At 39.7% G+C, this 21,058-nt stretch overlaps 1 protein-coding gene across 3 annotated transcripts in view; it reads right to left on the bottom strand.

Annotated features, from left to right (window-relative positions):
* Window positions 1-5,663: 5,663 nt before the first annotated feature.
* The window catches only part of mylk4b (myosin light chain kinase family, member 4b), a 34,188-nt gene continuing 18,793 nt past the window's right edge, over window positions 5,664-21,058 (bottom strand). For 2 of the 3 annotated variants that reach the window (XM_005745073.1, XM_005745074.1), the window contains 12 exons: window positions 13,397-13,478; window positions 12,077-12,479; window positions 11,664-11,884; window positions 10,614-10,719; window positions 9,880-9,973; window positions 8,541-8,650; window positions 8,314-8,455; window positions 7,968-8,038; window positions 7,757-7,885; window positions 7,443-7,674; window positions 7,026-7,074; window positions 5,664-6,886 (listed from right to left, as the gene is read on the bottom strand). In XM_005745073.1, coding sequence (XP_005745130.1) covers window positions 6,876-6,886; window positions 7,026-7,074; window positions 7,443-7,674; window positions 7,757-7,885; window positions 7,968-8,038; window positions 8,314-8,455; window positions 8,541-8,650; window positions 9,880-9,973; window positions 10,614-10,719; window positions 11,664-11,884; window positions 12,077-12,479; window positions 13,397-13,478 — 1,650 coding nt within the window. In that variant the 3' untranslated portion in view covers window positions 5,664-6,875. Of the gene's footprint in view, window positions 6,887-7,025; window positions 7,075-7,442; window positions 7,675-7,756; window positions 7,886-7,967; window positions 8,039-8,313; window positions 8,456-8,540; window positions 8,651-9,879; window positions 9,974-10,613; window positions 10,720-11,663; window positions 11,885-12,076; window positions 12,480-13,396; window positions 13,479-14,478; window positions 15,292-21,058 lie in introns of those variants that run through there. The other variant, XM_005745072.1, reaches the window with a different exon arrangement.

Below are 21,058 nucleotides of genomic sequence, written 5' to 3'. Positions count from 1 at the left end.
TTCCTTACTCTTGCTTCTTTTAAAAAATATATATAGAGAGAAAACATTTTTATTTGAGCCAAAATTACAAATTTATACCAGGGATGTTAGCCTAAACTGTGAGTGGGGATGTATAATGAAGTGAATTGAGTAAGTTTCCATTTGATGCAAAGCAGATGCTGCCAAAAGCCTGGCATCTTAATCTTAGGAAAACCATCATGCAAATATCATAACTTCAATGAAGCAACCAAATATGCTCAAATATTCCTTACAAAGCCAACAGAAAGTAGAAAGTGATCCAGATCCACATCAAAATGTAATGGCTTTTATTTTTTGCTCACACCGAATCACCAAATTTCTTCATATTTAGCTAGAAAATTAGACAAACAGATACAGAAAGAAACAGAAATGGCCACATGTCTATCCCCACATAGCAACTTGGCTGAAGTTTGATTGTCTCCAAATCTGGAAAAATATGTTTTTCTAACTCAAAAGACATTTCAGAGAAATTTCAGAGGAAAGTCTATGTGTGGGCAGTTACATCTGTCACAGAATTGGTCTCTCCAGGGGCCAAAATAAACACAATTCACAACCAGAACTTGATAGGTTGACCCAGATAGGGGAGTCATTTAAAAAGATGATCCACAATGACTTAAGACAGTATCTTAAAAGAAGCAATCAGAGCTGCTCTTCATCTCTTATTGTTCTTGTACATTTGATCAGGTATGACAACATCTGCTCCAGCTGAGAGTGTCAGTAGCCTCGAGAAAGTGTTCTCTTTCTGCTCAGCTTTTCTGGGAGCACAGCATGGTGGGAGGTGTGATTTCATTAGAGTGTAAAGTAAACATCATCATGAAAAAAGGAAAAAAGAAAAGAAATGTTCCCTGGGTCCTGAGAAGCACAGCAGTCTGATGATCCACCCAGCCTGATCAAACAAGAACAACACACAGCTCTGTTACAGCCCGAGGCTCCGAGACTTGTTTGGGCAGCAGGTGTCTTGCTGTGCGTTTCCAGATATTTGAGTGACTGTGTGTGCACTGCTGTGCAGAGAGCTTCATTCTTCACACGTGTGTCGAGTGTGCAGAAACACCACAGAGTGCAGATCTGAGTTCAAATGAAAGAACTTGAGATCAGATGGTCACTTTGATAGGATATCTAGCAATTCCTTCTTGGCAACTGAGAAGAACATTTCTCAGGAGTTTAAGTTGTTAATAGTGGGCTCTTTCAGGATGACAAGGCCTCCAGAGATCTTTTTGAAAATAAAGAAAAGTTGTAAATTAGGACAATGCCTGTATTTTGAATAAAGAAAATGAGCACAGAGAAAGAAGTCCTTTGCCAAGGTCAGTGTCTTATCTTACAAAGGTATCAACAGTAAACAAAAATTCCATGTAGTACCCTTTGACTTTATGACAAGTGGGTGTGGCAGCAGTTACATCCACAAGCACCATGCAGCTGACAGAGAAACTGGGAGACACGTCACACTCATACAGTAGCAACTTGTCCCACAGTGGGCTTTTCCAGAAGTATACTCTGCTTTATCTTCTTTCTGAGAGCAGTGAAGCCTCACTTTACTAAATAAATATTACGTTATATTTAATAAGACTTCTCAGGAAAGTGTTTACTGAGGTCAAAGGTCAGTCCATCCTTCTAAAACTCCCTCCTACTGCTCCTACAATTTTAGTCATATTTCAACGAAACTTGTATCAGGTAATGACTTCCAAGGTTAAATGTGGTTTACTGTGGTATTCCACATAAATACAACTGTTGATGTACCAAATAAGTGTTTTTTTTGGATTAGTGGGACCAGTGGAAATCATGACAAAATGACCGTTTGTATTAAATGGAAACAGAATTATTAATGAATGCAAGTGTGTTGCCTGGCTTAGAGGAAACATTTGCATCCGGTCTCTAGGAATCTTCTCACAATAAGACGTTCTAAGTGACTGAGTCATCAATGAATTTTCAGGATCTTAGTTGCCTTTGTAACTTCATTCATTCCTTTCTTACTGCCAGTGAACAGTGCTGTCACAAAGAACAACGTACTGGTCAGCCAGAGGTAGCACAGGAGAGGCTAGCGTGGAGCCTGAGGCCATGTTAAGTCCATAGAACCTAGCAAATGTGCGCAATGTTGCCCAGGTTGCTCCTGCACATTTTCTAGATTCTCCACTAGTGTAACATCTCTCAGTCCCAGATGTGGTGGCAGTGCAACATGTCATGCATGGATTGAAGACTGGGTCTTCAACCAGGCTGTGCTGTACTGATTCCAAATCATTTGCACTACTTGTGGGTGCAACTTACACTCCCCTTAGGGGACTCTGTGGCAAGAGTGTCAGTCTGTTTTTTTGGTCTGCCCGGGAGATTCATGGTTCTCAGGGAAGTAAACTGTGAATGCACTCATGTTAGAAACCTCTGGGCTAAGTGACTGAGTGACCTCATCACCCAGATGGTTTATGTGAAAGTCTGCTGAGGTGCTTTCTGTTCAAATGAGGACGTGGTTGCCCTAGATGTCGGGAACCCTGGGGTGGCTGTAGCTCCGGAGGTAGAGCTTCTACTGAGGTAGTATTTACTGACTGGAAGGTTAGTGGTTTGATTCCTTGGCTCCCCCAGTCTGCATGCCAACTGTCCTTGGGCAAGATACTAACCCCATTTGCCCCTGAAGAACTCCCCCTATCTACTGTTAAAATCTTCTGTTTATATGTGCCACTGATTGGTAGGTGGCTGATTGGAAATTTGCAGGCTGCACCAAGGACCAGTGTTAAAACTATTTTGAACTGCAAAATGTAAAACTACTCCAAGAAGGATTTATGTCTCGTTGCTGCTGTCTTACAGTTTATCCATCTTTAAGTATATAAGCTCTTACATTTTTCATGTCCTTGAGTTGCATTATCTGCCCCTCCCTCTCCCATTTCTGCTTTGTGTATTTTCCCAAGTCTTCAGACACTAATAAACATTTCAGATTTCATTGAGATGAGGCTGGGGAATGAGCAAGTGAATTTTCGTTGGTCTTGGATGTCCTCTTCCTTTCCTTTTCTCAGAGCCTTGCTCGCACTTCAGAGTTTTGATTTACACTGATAAAAAGGGGCTCATTCTGGTACAGCAATCAGATATTTTGATGGATGTTAAAAGATCCCCGAGTTGATGGCAATACAAATTTCAGCAGGTCACAGGGTGGTTTTATGTGACAATGTAAACTCACAACCCCAGCCCGTTATCTGGTGGATTTATGAGAAAAATGTAATTCTCAGCTGGAAAACTCACTGGAGCTGTCTGCTAACTCAGCATATCAACTAATCAGTGAATCGCCCTCATTCTCATACTGGTTTTTGTTTCCTCTCTTTTTTTGTTTTTAACTTTGACCCATAAAATTGGTTATCTTCTCTTTGTTGGACTGTCGTTTTTCTTTTGCAAATAGCCAGAAATCCCTCGCTGCGCACAGGGACATGTTTGTTATTGCTGGAGAATGAGACTGAGGGGGACTCAGTTGGAACTCAGTTGTTAAATGAGGTTTGGATTCTCAGCAGCTGACTGTGTGAAGTAATGATGCTTCCAGCCGCTGATTTCCCGTAATGCTGCATTAATCACTGGACATACAATCCTTAGTAGGGATTCAAGCACAGAATCTCATGAGTCATATCAAATATTTAAATACAGTTACATCCTTTCAATCATTTGCTATTGTGCAGTCTTCCTTTGGCTTGGGTTAAATATTTTGACAGTTATTTAAAGTGGGATTTTGGAAATAAGTGGATTAAAACGGCTAGTAAAACCAGGAGACAGGGAGCAACGGAAAACGAGTAACTTTAAAAAAAAAATTTAAACACTACATGTGGTCTGTGCATAGTGAAATTAAAATAATGGGAATCACATCTGAAACAGTCAAAGAGGCCTTCATACAAATCTACACAAGGCCAAGTTTAGCAACCTACAGCTACTTTTGGTCTTAAGAATTGCAGATACACTATAGATTACAAGGATTAAATGTAACCTTAGGCATGTTTTCACAATTTAAGGTACATTTCTCTTTCTGCGAGGCTGTAGAATGCTGATTTGTAGAAATTGAGTAATATGAAAATTAAGTAGTTAATACACCTCAAATACAAATAATCCTTTAGGTTTCTCTCCGTACCCTATTTTGTATCTGGTTCAGATTTTGAGATGAAAGGGTCAAATATCTGGTGACTTTCTTTTGGTTTGGTTTGTTTTTTGGAAACATGGAAAGAGTCAGGATGCATTTACAAACTTATGAAAACATAAGAAATTATAACATCTTCTGTTCAATTAAGAAGATTTTGTAGCAGGACAATCATCCCAAATGAACTTTAAAACTCAGAAGATTAAAGATGACCAAGGAATGCATTTTCATGGACTTTCCTCTACGTGCGCTTGTGGTTTCAATGAATCCGGTGAATCCATCTATGCAGCTTGTTTGAAATTGTTAAGCAGATATTGTGCAAGGGCGCAAAGGCAAGAAGTAAATCATGGATGGAAATAAGCCACCCCCCATAAAATCTTATTTCATTTTAATGATCAGATTGTCCAAACATGTTATTTCTTTAGTTGTCAGAAAATAATGTGTCCCAGTCTCCAGTGAGACAAAGAGGGACTATTCCTCCGTTTCCCCACATGAGGGATTTTCCTCTGAACTGAGCAACTCTAGTTGAGGTAAACAGGCGAGATAACTCACTGCACTTCTGCAGTAGGGCAGAAAAGGATACACACCATATGTGTGCTATTGGTATTTCTGTGCTTGCATGGGTTGTGTCAAGGTACTCTGGCTTCCTCTCACAATCCAAAGACATGCAGTTAGTGTGTTTAGGTTAATTGGTTATTCTAAATTACCCATAAGTGTGAATGTGATTGCAAATTCTTTTCTGTCTCTCGGTGTTATCGCTGCAATAGACTGGCGACCTGTCCAGGGTGTACCCCGCCTCTCGACAGCTGGGATAGACTTCAGGCTACCCGTAATAAGTGGAAGAGCATGGATGAAGCAGCAGCTGTATGTGAAATTTGTTATAAATCCATAAAATTGAAAGATGCACATGACAAGTTTTATGTTAACCAGACTAGACTTTGTTGAACACTCCTAAAAATAACCCTTTACGTGAACTTAAATAATCGTGGAAAGGATTTCCACATTAATAAATGGCTTTCTATTCACACTTCTGTTTGTATTTGAGTTGGCCTAACAAAATTTGCATGAGTTGGATCATTTCCATCAAATTAAGTTGGACTCAAGTGCAGTAAATAAGTTGATTCATCATTAATTAATTAAGTTGGTCCAACTCAAGTACATTAAGCTGGAATAACAGAATTGCATAATGCTTAAATAAAGCAAGCTCTAACTGGGTCTTGAAATGCCAGATTATGTACAGAACCAGTGCCAAGTAAAAGCTTTTGACTTTGACCTACCTGAGACAAGTCACACAGTGGCTTCAGTGCTTGCTGTACCTTCTTTATCTTTATAGATATGACAGCGTACACAAGACAGGAAAGGGGGGGACCTAGACCACTGTATTGAGGGCTGGAGGCTTTGTTGCATGGGTTACCTACTCTGCTGTGAGCAACAGGGGTGCCCTACTTTAGAACCTTTTAAAAAATCAAAGAAAATTCCAAAGCAGAAGTATCTTTACTGTCATATTTCTTTTTCAATTTCCAAAAATACCCAGTAAGTAAGATGCACTATGAATGTTGTCTGGTGTGAGTTATTTATTAACATAATAATATTTCATAATTACTGATCTCTCATAATTGCACAAGAAAACCTGAAAAAGAAATAATAAATTCAAATGCACAAGTATTGAATTCACAGAGCTTTTCTGCTTCCAAATGGAAAAGCAAACAACTGAGCGTTGAAGTCACATTCAGTTTTCATCTCCTTGAAAGGGATGACAAAGCAATGGCTGGTGTCTTCTCTGCTCTGTTGTTGGCTCTCCGTCAAACTGAGCTGCACAGATGCACTTACCATCTGTGCATATCTACATTAAATCCTGCTCTTCTCCATTGAAAAAAAATCACTTATTGAATAAAAGCTCTTCAAGTACATTCTGGTGTTGAACCAGTAAATAAATGAACATAAGAATCCACTTCAGTCATGAAAAAATATATATATATTATTCACAGGTAGTATTCTGTTGTTCGTGATGCCTTCATGGAAGGTGAAAGGGCTACTCCAAACTGCCGAAGCAAGACAAGGTGGCGGCATAAATGCATACAGAAGGTGATGCGGGCTTAAAAATTAGGGTGAACGATGGCACAAACCAAGATATATTCACTGGTTCACTGATCACTAACATTTTGTCAATCCTCAACGGGAAGTGAGGGTATGCAGTGCTGTGCTGTACACAAAATAAATTAATCAGCTATGACTTCAAATTCAATCAAATTCTAAATATACTTAAACTTATGTTCAAGAAAAAAAACATTTCGTTTTTATAAGACTTGTAAATTAAAAGAAAAAATCGCAAAAATATATTATTCAAATAAGAGAATTCAGTCTATATTGTGTTTAAAAATGTTTTCTGACTCTTAGAGAAAATAAATGAAGAAAGTGCAAAGCATGCAAGAAAACAGGACAATATGACAAACTGTGGCTGAATAACAATGATGGTTTGATGCTATACACAGCTGATCTGTCATATATGTGGAAGCAGACAGGTCACGTGGCCTTTATGTGTCCAACAGTTTGGGTTCTTCATCATCAGTGTTTTCAGACACTACAGAATAGGACTGTCTGTTATTACCGTGCATCACACTATCTGGAGTCAGAACTGCAAGATATGGAGCGATGCAGAAGACGGATGGAGGAGAGTAGTTATCAAGTTCATACACAGGTACAGCAGCATTGGTCCAGTGTTGGGCTCCAGCTCCTTTCATTATCAAAAGGCATGCCGAGGGTCTCACATAGTTTCTAAGAGGAAAGCAAACAATATGTTTGGCTTAATAGAAGAAAAGTTGAGAAACTGTCCTACAATAGGCTCTTTGGGTTGAAAATTAATTAAAACATTTATATATAAGCTAACAGGAAAATGAAGACAGAAATCTCTTACTTGTCTTACTCTCTGAAGGAGGACCATGCGTGGAGTGGCACTTAGTTTTCTGCAGTAAGAGGATCCAGTAAAACTGTTTGTTATTACACTCTTTGAATTAGGATAGCAAACAGGCTTCAAAGATGCATAACACAAACACTTTTAAGTCTTCCTTTCATGTTTACAATAGATATTACACACATATTGGTTCATTTGCTTACATGCAAAATTTACATCTAATGTTGTTACATAAGTACAAATCTAATCAAGTGAAATTTACTTGAATGGTACACATTCATATTTGAATTAATAAACTTTTGATCTTTTATATTTCAGATGCATTTTACTAATAAAAAGAAGCATTTTTAAAATTGTATTTTGTATTATTCACTGTTTACTATAAAGTAAATTTTGCGGTAAGGTGAATTTAGTATTTACCTTGCGATTTAGTTGATAGTGCAGGCTCCGGTCTGACAGCCAGGGATGTTTGAGGGACTCTGTTGCACTCATCCTCCAGCTCTTGCTTTTCACCAGAAGACGTGTGATAAAGTCTTTAGCTTCATCTGAGACGTCTTTAAACTCCTCTTCCTCAAAGTTCCACTCACAGGCCAGGATGTTGTTCAGCGTCTCGTTGTCATCATCCCCCAGAAACGGAGACAAGCCGCTGAGTCTGGACATTAAGAATAATACAGACGTCAGGAACTGTACAGGTTGTGTCTCTGTGTGTGCACTGAATGAACTCCTTGACTCACAGCATATAGGTGATGACTCCAAGACTCCACATGTCCGTGGGGAATGACACAAACTCGTAGTTGATGACTTCAGGAGCTAAAAACTCAGGCGTTCCAAAGTTGACCTTTAGCTTCTCCCTAGGCTTATACCTGTCAGAGGAACCAGAACCATAAGAGAAAAACATACTCAAATAAACCAGTGCATGAAAGATGAGGTGACTATAAATCTTACCTCCTGGCAAGGCCAAAGTCAATGATTTTAATCTTGTTAGTAGCTCTGCTGACACAAAGAATGTTCTCAGGCTGAAAAAGAACACAGATTCTGGTGTCACATATACTGTGTTTTAGAGGCCGTTCTTCTTTTTGGCATAGGTGCAAAAGATAAAGAAAAGAACACAGACAACACCCTAAATTTTATTTCATTAACAGAGATGGAAGCTTTTATTTTGAAACTTTATAAACTTGTCTTTTCATTAGGCTGTTTAGGCTCCAAATGAATGTTGTAACATATTGAAAAAGAAATAAAAATACTGAAAGAGATTATTCCTACTGTGATGCGAAGACTCAAGTAGGTTTACCTTGAGGTCGAGGTGTAAGATGTACATTTTATGCATGTACTGCAGCCCTTCACAGATTTGCCGTATAAACAGCACCGTGTCCAACTCTGTGAGGTTGTAGTTCTCGTCAATGATGCGGTCAAACAGCTCCCCTCCTTCCACACTACCACACAAAGAGAGACACTGTTACAGCCAGTCTGAGTTTGTAGAGGCTCTTTTTGTATTGTCACAGACACACACAAACTTACTATTCCATGACCAGGATGATGTCGTTACGCGACTCAAATGCAGCGTATAGCTGAATGAGGTTGGCGTGGTTCAGCTGGTTCATCACCTGGATCTCATTCCTCACCACCTCCTGATAGACGGAAATGAAATGTAAATGAAATTTAAAATCACATATAGGAAAATGACACGTAAATATGGAAGTTAATGAATGACAAAACTATATTAATTTTAATTCAATTGTATTTTTTAGAGCCAAATCACAACAGTTGCCTCAAGGAGCTTTATATTGTAGGTTAAAGATTTAATAATACAGAGAAAATCCCAACAAACAGAAAATGAGCAGCACTTGGTGATAGTGAAAAGGAAAAACTGCCTTTTAACAGGAAGAAACCTCTAGCAGAACAAGGCTCAGGGAGGGGCGGGGCCATCTGCTTTGACCAATTGGGGGTAAGGAGAGGAAAACAAGAAAAAGCCAGTCTGCAAGATTTTTAAAGCTTACAAGGAATAAGTTATGAACACAAATAAGTCATGCTTGTCTTGAGGATTTTCAGTGTGTAACATATCAGCTGTTGAATTTGTAAAAAAAAAAAGAGACCTTAAAAGCCAAGTGCTGGTTATATTTTGCCTTATTGAAGCATGTCAAAAATAGCAAGAGTGCCTTTTGCTTCACTGCACAATTATTCCTCTTTGGTCCCTCATATCATAAAACTGGAGCGATCAAACAGGCAGGGTCCTTTCTATGATTTAAGCTACTGCAGACTGCTATAGAAAGGTTGGTTTGGTCAAGATGGTATGTTAGGGACGAGGTAGATCAAATCCTTCATGGCAGTTTTTGCTTGTGGTTCAGTTTAAAATGTTCAATGGAAACAGAAGTTACAGACATAAGGGACTTGATTGAAAAGTAAATATTTGTATTAGCAGCATGCAACTCATAGCAGCCTGTGCTGCAGCCATTCGGGGGCATAGTTAGATACAAATAAGACAAAACAGACGTACAGTCAGACACAAAGTGCCAGCTGTTTGGTCGTGGATCATCAGCGACAGCCATGTGGGTCATTTGAGGATCTGGCTACAAGTTTAATGAGCTTTTTAAATACTTCAGATTATAATCTAACCACACAGCTATACTCTGACATCTTACCTCCACTGCATATCTAGTTGACTGAGAGAAATAAAGACACAATGGGGCTGACAAATGCCCATTACCTCAGCGTGTCTATTTTTAAAATCGAATCCTTTGTAGTGCAGTGATAAAAGTGACCATGTATTAGACTGTCTGAGAAAACTGGCATCTCAGCAGCATCGCTAAACCTGGATTCTGTTTCGTATTCAGCATTAACCAGCCAATCATTGCTGCACCTTCTCTTTCTGGCTCCGGGCTTTGATGATCTTGGCAGCCAGAGTCAGACCAGACGAGTTCTCTACGCACTTGTGGACTTGTCCAAAACGTCCCCTAATGAAAGAAAAGCAAACACACGGAGGAGTTAGAGGTGTGGACAGATGGGATGAAGAGCCGGAGAACAACCATTCTGTAAATTGGATTTTATTATTAAAAACAAATATTTCTGGCGCTGAATTATGATGTTTCACGTTTGCTGGTGTTTGCTGCTCAAGAGTATTTGGATACGGTTTTGATTGGTTTTGTTCAGGATCTCTTTAATGTTTATGTCGGACCAATTAAACAAAGGGGTTTTATGAATCAGCTGCCATTAAAAAGCTGAAAATTCTTTTAAATATCAAAATAACAATTTGTTTGTGACTCTTACTTATGTCTATACATTATAATAGTTTATTGACTCGTATAGAAATTCAGACTATGCTCTTGTGTAATTTGACAAATGTGTTTGCGTGCTAAGGAGTAATCTTCTATTTGAGATGCAGGATTTAGCGCTGGTCTGTTACATCAGAGAGCCCCCTGAGGGTCAGCACCATTTGCCCTTTGGGGGGCAACTAAAATTATTAGCGCAGGGTGTGAGATCGTCTGTTATTTCATTATTGAGTGCCAGTGCACACTAAGCATCTGTGCCTGTAACTGAGCGAAATGAAAATAAAGTGCTGTAATGAGAGATGAATGTTCTGAGTGTTTCCCTCACCCTCCCAGGACCTCCTCTCTGTTGATAGTGTAATAGGTGGCGATCTGGTGGGGTTTGGGAGTAACGATGCGGTGGTCGAAAGGTGCTAGCGGTGGAGGACTTGAGTCTGAAGAAGAAATGAAAAAGAAAGGCAAAGAGAAGACAAGTTACTGTTACTGAGTGCAGAGAGGGAACGAAAGGCTGAGGAAGAGGTCTCAGCACCCAGAAACAAAGTAGTTTAAAATAGCAGCATGCCGGCGTCTCATTATGTGCTCCGCCAGCTGTGCTCGCTGACATGTTAGTGACGCTCGCACAGGCATGCTGTTATGACACTGAAGCTGACTTAAAGTCTGAGGAACGCAGAGGCAAATGTCATAAAGTAACTCATCAAGCTGAGTCTACACGGAGAGCCTATAGGATGCATGAATACTGCGCTGAGCAGTCCAGGATTTTGAAACACTGAGGTCATGAAGCCTAAATGCATCTTTTATGGATAGCACTGGAAATGAAAAAAACAAACCCGCAAAGATGCACTATGAAAAGTGTCTGACCGTTTTTTGCTGACTGTCACATATCTTTTATTTGCAGCTTATAGCAGATTTAAACAACAGAAGTTGACCTAAAGTGCTTTTTTACATCTCCCCCCAAAAAATACATTTAAGCTGAAATGCGTGTTTTGTTGTGTTAAGTAAAAATCACTGTGTTTTAATGATGATTAAAATGTGTTTTGAGTTTTCAGATTGATGATGATTCATCTCATTCATCATGAAACCCTGTCCTCCTCTAATAGTGCCCTGCATGTTCCTGGGATTGGATCGATATTGAAATTTGCAGTATTGCACAGCACTACTTCTTGATCTTTGTCAGTCTGCGGTCTCTACTCCCTCACATGCACATTGATAAGATACTGCATGTATACAATATATTGACTGACACTGACGGTGATTCAGAGGCCTAAATTTCAAAACACAAGTTCCTGAAATCTTTCCTTACCTGATTTCTAGAAAGCAACAGCCTACACCCCAACCTCCCTGGACCCTTCAGAAAAGAAGCACTCACACACTTTCTTACCAATAATAAACTCCTTTATTTCCTCCGCCGCCTCCCCTTCGTCTTCTGTCTTCGCTTGGTCAGATATGGAGACCTGTGGCTCGGCTCCCTCTACGACCTGTCCATCAGCCCTTTCCACTTTACTGTCCTCCACCCGGCTCTTTTTGAGGTCGTCTTTTCCAAGGTCTTCTTCCGGGACGTGGCGTTTGCTACAAGTGGCCACATCACCAGCCTCCTCGGAGCTTCAGAAAGGAAGGCACAGAATATGAATGTGTGATGTGGTTTGAAGTTCCCCTTTTCCTCCCCCAACAAAATAATTTCCTCTTAGCTGGCTTAATGATCCAAAGAAGTACAAGTAAAGAAAAGAAATAGTTAACTTAATGAATTTAATAGCAAGTAGCATAAAGATATATGGTAGCTTTGCTAAGACACACCTGTCATACTGAAGCACAGAGGCCCTGCAGAGCCAGGCTTTTTCTGATTTTGATGATTCTTCTCTATGCGTTGTCTTCACATCATCTTTCACTTTTCCACGATTTTCAAGACTAACATCTTCTCCATTTTGCTTTTCTTCTTCTTTTTCTTGTTCTTCTGGCTCAGAGTCTTCAAATATACCCCCCTCTCCTTCCTCATCCTGCCTTTCCTCAGCCTCCTCCTGCCTTTCGTCTGACTGGGCAACAGAGGTGTGCGGTTCTTCAAGGATCAGCGTTTCCAGATCCTGTCTTCCACTTCTTCCATCCCCCTCAGCCTCTATGTTTATGTGCGAATGCTCGGTGTTCTGCCTGTTGAGCTTTTCCACCTGTTCCTGGAGCACAGGCTCATTCAGGGAAGAGGTGTCTGTAGTGAAGAAAATACACGGATACAACCAGATGTTTGGTGAAAACGCTGTATTATATTCAGATAAAAATCTCACATCATCCTCTGGATAGTTTGTTGCAGAGTGTTGTGAAGACACGAGTGCAGATCCGGTTCTCAGATCCATATTAAAGCTGTCAAGCTAAGACCTAAATTCTGATCTGTCATCTGTGTTTCAAATTTTGCTCATATATACATTTATTATGCGAGCTTGACATGTAAACATGGGGGATTATTGCAGACAAATACTGTTTAAATTTTATTCACTTTGCCTTTTGTGTTCTGACTGTTTACATGTTGGTCGATGTGAATGTATCCTATTTATTTAGATACTGTTTCATTCTCCTACTTGGGTCTCTTATACTGTCTTCCCTCACTTTTGTCAGATTGCTATGTCTTCAGTGTCTTTTTGCATTTTCTTCTCCTCATTGCCTGAATTTGTAGTGTTTTGTTTGATTTCTCATATATTTAAATAAAGGCTGAACTGCCTCTTGTCTCCCTTTTTATGCTGTTATCCTTCAAACATGATGAAAACTGTATTTATGTCTGCCAAAAAGTCAGCAGATGTAGCAGTGCAGCCATGCAAGACTTCCAGGGATCATTACATAGCTTGTCTACATATAAGATTTACATTTTTTAAAGGCCTTCTTAATATGTTTCCCATCATTTACTTATATTTTATGTTTTTATGCTAAACAGAACACATATCTTATATTACAAAAACAATTCTCAGAAATCCTGAACTGGTCTCCCTGTTATATTAAAGTCCGTTATATTCCATGATGTACATATATTTCAGATTTATGATGTATTATATGCAGATAACGAGTTTAGAAATTTTGTGGTGGGCTCTGCATAAACTTGTGATGTGGATTGTGTAATATCTTGTTTGAGTTTACCTGACGTTTCTTGCGGTTTTCTCTTTTTCTGGGCCTTTAAACCTTTCAGGCTCAGCTTGGCTTTTTCCTTATCATCCTTTGCCTGGATGTTAACAGAGGAAAGAAAGGTCAGGTTTTAGACATTGTGCGTAACATTCAAAAGTGGGACAAAACCTGCAATTGGTGGAAACTTCTCATAGAAAGGAAAATTGCTGATAGATGCAGATATTTCCATTTGTGCAATAATGTGACAACAAGCTTCAAAGCAGTTTCTGTTGGGAAGGTTTTCCCTCATAACTCAAGTGTATTGATGTCTTGCTCAGCAGATGCCTCCTTCTGGCCAAAGAGGAAATATGTGGCATTTCAACTACAGCAGTTGAAATGCTACACATCACTCGAATCAGTTCCACACTTTAAAGGAGAAATATTCACTTTATCCCTACATACAGTACATATGACAGTCGCCATATGGTGCAACAAATCTGTCTCCTTAACCCTGTATCTAAAAAAAGCCTCTGAATCAGCAGTGTAACCATAGATTATATGAATGCATGAACTATACAATATATGTTGCATGTGTTACACATCTGTAACATATATTCATATTTGGTTACAGCACTAGGAAGTGAGTCTCTCTAATAAATCATGGCATTAAGAACGATTAAGAATTTGACGACTGTTGGACTGAAGCTGTGCAGCTGCACTGCAAGCTGATAAAGACGTGGTCTGGGAAAGATAACCAATGTGACATTAATCATTTACACCTCGGAGGCCGATCACAGTCTCAATGGTAAATCACTTAACATTACAGCAGGCACAGCAGAGCCAAGACCAGCCACATAGGAGTCATATCTAAACTCACAGGAGTTAAAAGGCAGAGTTTTAAAAAACATTGCCATTTAAATGTTATTTGAACTGTCACATATACACAATATGAATACATTCAGTCAAGAGGATACCAATGCAACCATGCTCACTATACAGTGAGACCTTTCACTTTCACTGCCATGTTCAACAATGCAGATAAAAATGATGGAACTTTAAAAGTGCTTTTGCTAGATTCTAGTGGAAAACTTGCTCATGATGTCGTTTAAACTTCTCACCTTCCTGTTGGCTTTCCGTCCAGGCTGTTTGAACAGAAGCTCCACCAACCTGGAGCTCTTTACCACCTCACCGATGAAGCTTATCACCTGCTGGGTGCCCTCCACCAGTTTCTCCACCCCCTCCAACCTGCGTCCCTGACTCTCCATGTGCTCGCTGGCCCTCTCCATGGCCCCATGCAGCTCCCTGCATACCGCTTCTACCCCAGACCCACGGCTTTTTCCATGGCTTTCTTCACGTATTGAAGCTAGATCCAAACCCATACCCCTGACATCCTGCGACAGGCCATCCAGCTCGATCAAGACAGTCTGTTGCATGTTGAGCAAACGCTCCATCTGAGAGCTCAGGAAGTCCATTCGACTTTCCACAGATCGCAGGGCAACATCATGAGGAGAGCAAGAGGATGATGATGAAGAAGAGGAAGAAGCAGCTTGACACTTTTCTGATCCATTTAGAGAAAGCTTCCTTCCACCTGGCTTCTGCCCGTGAAGAGGGTTTGGATCATAAACCTTGGCTAAAGAGTTAACAAGGCTGGAGCTCATGATTGACCTAAACGTGGCTTCTAATAAAAAGCGTTTATTTAATCTAAAGTCCAGTTACTCTCACAAAGTCTCAACTAGCACAAAAAACATAGTGCCAGACAAAGCTGCAGACAAGTTAAAAGGACTGGAGGGACAACAGATAGCTCTCTTCCAATCCTTCACCACCGAGCTGAGTTTTAAGAATAGCAAATGGCTGTTCTCCCAATTACAGTGCAACACCGCTGTGGACGTAAGGGACTCGGTGGCCAGTGATAAGAGCTGAGGGCTCGAGTGTACAGTGGGGGATGCTGGGGAGGGTCGCTATGTGACATTTGAGATACTTCAAAAGCCCTTCAGTCGGGTGTTAGAATCCCAAGAATGCTGAACTAAATATGATGCTGTAAAAAGCAAGATAAACAAATATAGTTTAGGGCCAATAAAGAAAAGCATAACATCTCTAAATCTGAAGAGCCCGTGCCATTTTTCAGCAGGTTTAGTCACATTACACCATTAATCGCATTTTCATTTTGTTTTTCACATTGTAACAAGATTGAAGGAGGGATGCCAGCACGTGCGAAGTGGTAAAAAAGTTACTAATTAAAGAGGAATGAGATTATTTCTGAACACTGCCAAATACTATCAGTTTATCGCTTTTATACCTAACTTGTTTCACTCAGAGTAGCAGAGAGGAGCCATTTACATTTTTACCAAATCACCACCATTCTGACTATTTAGCAGACTGTTTTCTATCTTTCTGCAGTGTATTGCTGCATTTTTGAGTTATTTTGATTGTATTTATGGTTAAATATGAATATTAAAGATTTTTTTATTTGCTGTTCATTAAGTTTAAAAGTCATCATTTATTTTACAGCTCACTAATCCTGAGCCAACACTGTTCAAGGACAGAAGTTGAGTAAAAGTTAAAAGGGTTTGGTTTTCCTCTGGAGGCCACCAAGTGGAAAGAACTTCCGAGGTTCCCAATATAAGCCTGCTGTCCACACACCGTGAGGGACACAAAGACAACGGGACACAGGTGATCCAGCTGACACCTAAGAACTGTTGATGCAGAGGAGAGGGGGATTGTGGGAGAGGAAACTTCCTGCACATGTGTTGCTGTACAGAATTAAAGAGGACAGACATACACACTGTCGCTGACACACGAGTTCATATTCATGAACAGGCCCACCTACTGAGACGTGACTCTGCACATTGACCTCAAACTTTTCCACATCTCAGTACAGTCTATCAGGAGTAGGCTGAGCGACAAAGCGCTGGCGCCTATATACTGGCACCCATTTGTCAACAATGGAAAAACCTGACCTATACTCTGCTCCTCACGCTGTTCCCAAGTACGGACAGCTCATCAGCTGTCAGGGTTAACACTTGTATTCCCAGTGGCTATTTGCTATTGAAGGTGAGAATGATAAAGGACACGGTGCAAGTGCAGACAGAATGCAAAACATATGGTTGAAATACATGTTTCCTTACTGAAGGAGATCAGTAATCCGGCAAAAGCGTTTTCACACTAAACTGCTTTATAAAGATTATTGCAAAGCCTCTGTTTGACTTTAATCAAAGATAAAATACTGTAATTAGTCAGGGTCTAAAACGATATTCAGTGAAACTTCAGAAACAGCTCTCAAGCTAAAGTGGATTATTGCAAGTAAACATATAGAAAAATCCGTTTTTTGTAGCTTTTTCAAGCAATTGCTTTGTACGGTGGCCCTAAGAGGTCAAACTATTTAAGAAAACAGCTGAAATTATAAGAAAAACAACTGCAAAAGCACATAAAACGCAACAGAAGTTGTATAAAACACAAAGGATGTAGAAAAAAAATGCAGCCCAAGCTCACAAAAAAAATAATCACAAAACATGATAAAAATACTATATGAGGGAGAAAAAGATGAATGCACAATATCTTCCATCTTTTCCATCTCCATCTGAGGATTCAGCAGTGCTGTGAAGGAGGAAAAAGATGGAAGAGATTGTGCATTCATCTTTTTCCTCCTTCACAGCACTGCTGAATCCTCTCCTTCACTATCTCAGTGCAGTGTTTTGGTTTCTGTCACTTCAGGAGCTGGTCCGTCACAGTTTTGTTTCCCCCAAAACGCTTCTGTTGTGCTTTTTGACATTTTTTTTTATAGTTCTCTTCTATTTTATTCAACTTCTGATGTGTGTTTTATGTGCTTTTGGAACATTTCCACATTTGGTGGTGCTTTCTGAAGGTGCAGTACATTTGGCCTCACAGGGCCACCATAGTTTTGCACTTGAAACACCACAAACTAAACACCACAGATTCAACCACAAAGAGGTTTTTATATCTCTGTATCAACGGCCTGTTTCATAAAGGTATTTCTCAGGAGTGTTGAGGATAACTTGGACTCAGGGAAGAATTGGGTGATCAAAAGTCACTGTGTGAAAACAATTTCGAAAATATCTAGTTAAAGAAAATCCAGTCAGGATTCATTCATGAATGACACTATAGTTAACATGTCAGATGGCAAGGCCACCATTCTTTCTCTTGTTCTCTTTATTTTTTGTTGTCTTTAATTAATTAAAACATGTTCTATGTACGCTTGGTGTTCATTTTAAAGTAAGATGCTCTGACTACATGAATACTTTTGTTAAACTTCAGTACTATATATGTTACAGCAAGTTAGCACAGATCTCAAGCATCTCTTTTGAAAAACTTCAGAAAGTTTTGCACTTAGCCATAGCCACTAAACAATGACCTATGGGAAACACACACAGGCAGTCAAATACACACATGTAATGACTCAAAAGAATTGCTGCCATTAAAATGCTACCTACACACAAAAACACTGCATCTCAGGAAAAATTATTATTTTCAGGAGCTGTCTTTTTTGGTTTCTCTTTCTCTCCTTCAAAGATCCTTGCTTCGCCCAAGCTCAGTGAGTTGCTGCCACGCCGTCATGGAGAGTATTGACAGTGTTTATTGTTTCTAAAGGAAGAAGAGGTTACACAGACGTTTCCTGCCACTGCGGTCTTTTTGATTTACATTTGAGAATACTCAAATAGGAATGCCATGAAATTTTATATGAAATAAACATCACATGTGATATGCTGCTCTGTGGTCATAATTGCACTGTGTAAAATCTTTATCTTTTTCAAAGCTACTATTTGTGTAAAAAAAAAAAAAAATCAGACCAGATACATTTTACCAGCATTAAACAATTTTTTCACAGGCAACAACAAACAATACTGCTACAACAAAAAAATATTTTATTATTTAGATTATATTATACTGTCATATACTCAAAAGTATATTGTGCTTGTTTTAGAAATATATAAGTAAAAAGGGAGTAAACAGTACACTATTTTATATGAATGTATCTTCCTTTTCCCTGCTTCTTTATTTCCTTATGTCGGCATCAGCTCTGAATCACTGCATACTCCATAACAACTACCTTTTGTGGGGACAAATTGTGATACAGTAGATGGCTAAATAAATCTCCACACAGACTCCACACTACAATAGCCAAGAGCCAGTAGGGTCGGAGCAGAGTGCTGGTAGATTGGTCTGGTGGAAGGTTTAACTGTACCCTGTCAGACAAGCTCTGAAATCCCTAGTCAGAAAAGGTTACATGGTAACACGAGAGGCTGTGTGGTACAGGAGCACAGTTTGGGAATGAGGCTGACGCAGCCTAGCCACTCTCACCGCATATAGAATTACTCAGCAGGAAGACACAGACAATTTATAATGCTTCTTCTACTGCCGTGGGCTTTCCAGTAATCCATTATCACTCCCAGAGCCACAATTATAGTCTGTGTCACACATAACAAATGCACGCCTTGGGATGGCTGCTGTTGTGGTAAACCTGGTCCATATTTAACAGTGCTGTAGCTTGGCGAGGGAAAGCTGAAATAAGAGGGACATGGTAAGTAGGTAATTTACTTAAGTGATGGATTTTTTCATATTTTTGAGAGAAACATTTTTTCCTAGGCTTGCTTATTTATAAACTAGAACACAGAAAAATGGTCTAAAATGTGTTTTCAGTTTCTCGAAATGACAGCAAAATATAAATGTGCATGTGTCAGTAGATTCATGCATGCCTTTTCTATATTTTGCTTCAAATTGATATACTTGAAAAGGAGTTTGGGTCAGGTAGACGAGTGTTTTAAAGGACATAGGAAGAAGTAGGGCTTGTGGATTAAATTGGTGCCTCCTATCCAAATGATTAGACCAGGAAGGGAAGGGATACAGACGAGACATTTTGGACCCACCGACAACAGCTCAGTGGCGGCTCTTTGAGCTTTGGCATGTTCCAGGGTGCTGGTCCAGCTCTGGGACCCCTGGATAATCCAGGGTTTCCCTCCCAAATGGCATCCCTAACCACATAAGATTCACCATACTATGAATATGACTCACACCACGCAACCTTGCTGAGACCAAAGATAGTTGCATTCAGAGAGGGGGTCCTCATCAACCCAGCAGTGTGCTTGACCTGAACAGTAACGAACCACATGCACACTCTTCACACAGACTTCATTTTTACATTTTACATTTTCTTAGAGGTTTTAGTTTGAAATTCTGGAAAAACCCTGAAAAGCTATTTCAGCCCTGCATGCCAGCCAAAGTATGCAAACCCAAGATACCGTCTCTTCATAGTTGTACATTTGAAATAGAAAATTTCAACATATTTTGCACAATCTACACTTTTTCCTTACAGTTCCCTATTAGAGATTTAGTCGTTGGGAGCAACATGAGTCAATTTGAAACTAAAGTTTTGCTAAACCTGCACCATGCAAAGCTGTAGTGATCTGTTCAGCAGAGGTGAGGAGGTTATGTAACATTTTGCGTTTAATGACAGGATTGTTCCGTTGTTGATAGACCATATAAGTCTGGCGAGTAGATGCCAATAGGAACAAGTGCACATATTATCTCCGCAGCTCCACCTGCTGCTTTTCTATCTGTCAAACCTGCATGTGTCACCACTGGCCGATGACAGTCTGTTCTTTCCACAGTTTAGCTGCCATGATAACCAGATGGTAGATTTAGCTCTCAGCAGCCTCAGAGCTCAGTGGGACAGGAAAAAATTTTCTTCATAGAACAGAGGTGCTTTATTACGTCAGAAAAGTTTGTGTGTGTGTGAAGCGTGTTTGTGGTGCAGGGGGTAGCGAGGATAAGCATGCGGACGTGTTACATGCTAAACAGCATGAATGCATAACCCCGAGTGATATCACACAAATGTCAAATATCAAAACTGTATCACATTCCATTTTATGCTAAACTAAAAGCTAATGGTTTAGATTTATTATATCAAAGCTTTTCTCGTACAGAAATCACACTTGCTTAAGTGCTGGCAATGGGCTCGGGCTCATTTTCATGATGCAAACATGCAGATAGACACAGTCCACAGGCACGAACCAGAGACACTTCTGGTATTTACAGGTAATTCAATAACCATGTTGATGCACTTAGGATATCTGGAGACCCCTAGAGCATCCTCCGCAATACTTTTTGGGCTACTTCTTACTTTGGGATACTTTGAGTGTTTATAGAAGGAAATATTCTACATATAAAATTGAAACAAAATCATTGGATATTTAAGGCTTATTATACACTAACTATTAGCTTAGGGCCACGCAGAGACAATTTTGCGAGATAGGATCTAAAAAGTTAAGCCGACACATATTTTTGTTTCAATGCCCCAAAACATGCAAAAGCAGCAAATCTGATACATCATACGTCCAGAGATGGTTTCAATACAAATGGGTTGTTTGGTACAGTCTGAAGTGAAGTCATTTCGTGCATTTTTGCTTTTCATGTGGGTTTTTTTCATAACATGTACCGCTGACAAATGAAACCCTACTTGTGACCCTCACCCTAAAAGTGAGAAGTATAGACATGCACATTCCTGAAGAGATTTGCTATTTATGTCCAATCCAATCTCATCACATTGTCACATCTGGGAAACGTTACGATGCAACACCATCATTTTCAGATAGACCTCCACAATACCCAACTCTTTAACAGAATTGAACAGAGTAGAAGCTGCATGTTTGCAGCGGTACATAAATGTGTCTGACAGCAATCAAA

The sequence above is a fragment of the Pundamilia nyererei genome, unplaced genomic scaffold (genome assembly GCF_000239375.1).
Source record: "Pundamilia nyererei isolate P.nyererei 1_Seehausen unplaced genomic scaffold, PunNye1.0 scaffold00153, whole genome shotgun sequence".
NCBI classification, from domain to species: domain Eukaryota; kingdom Metazoa; phylum Chordata; class Actinopteri; order Cichliformes; family Cichlidae; genus Pundamilia; species Pundamilia nyererei.
This window is presented reverse-complemented; position numbering and strand designations above follow the sequence as displayed.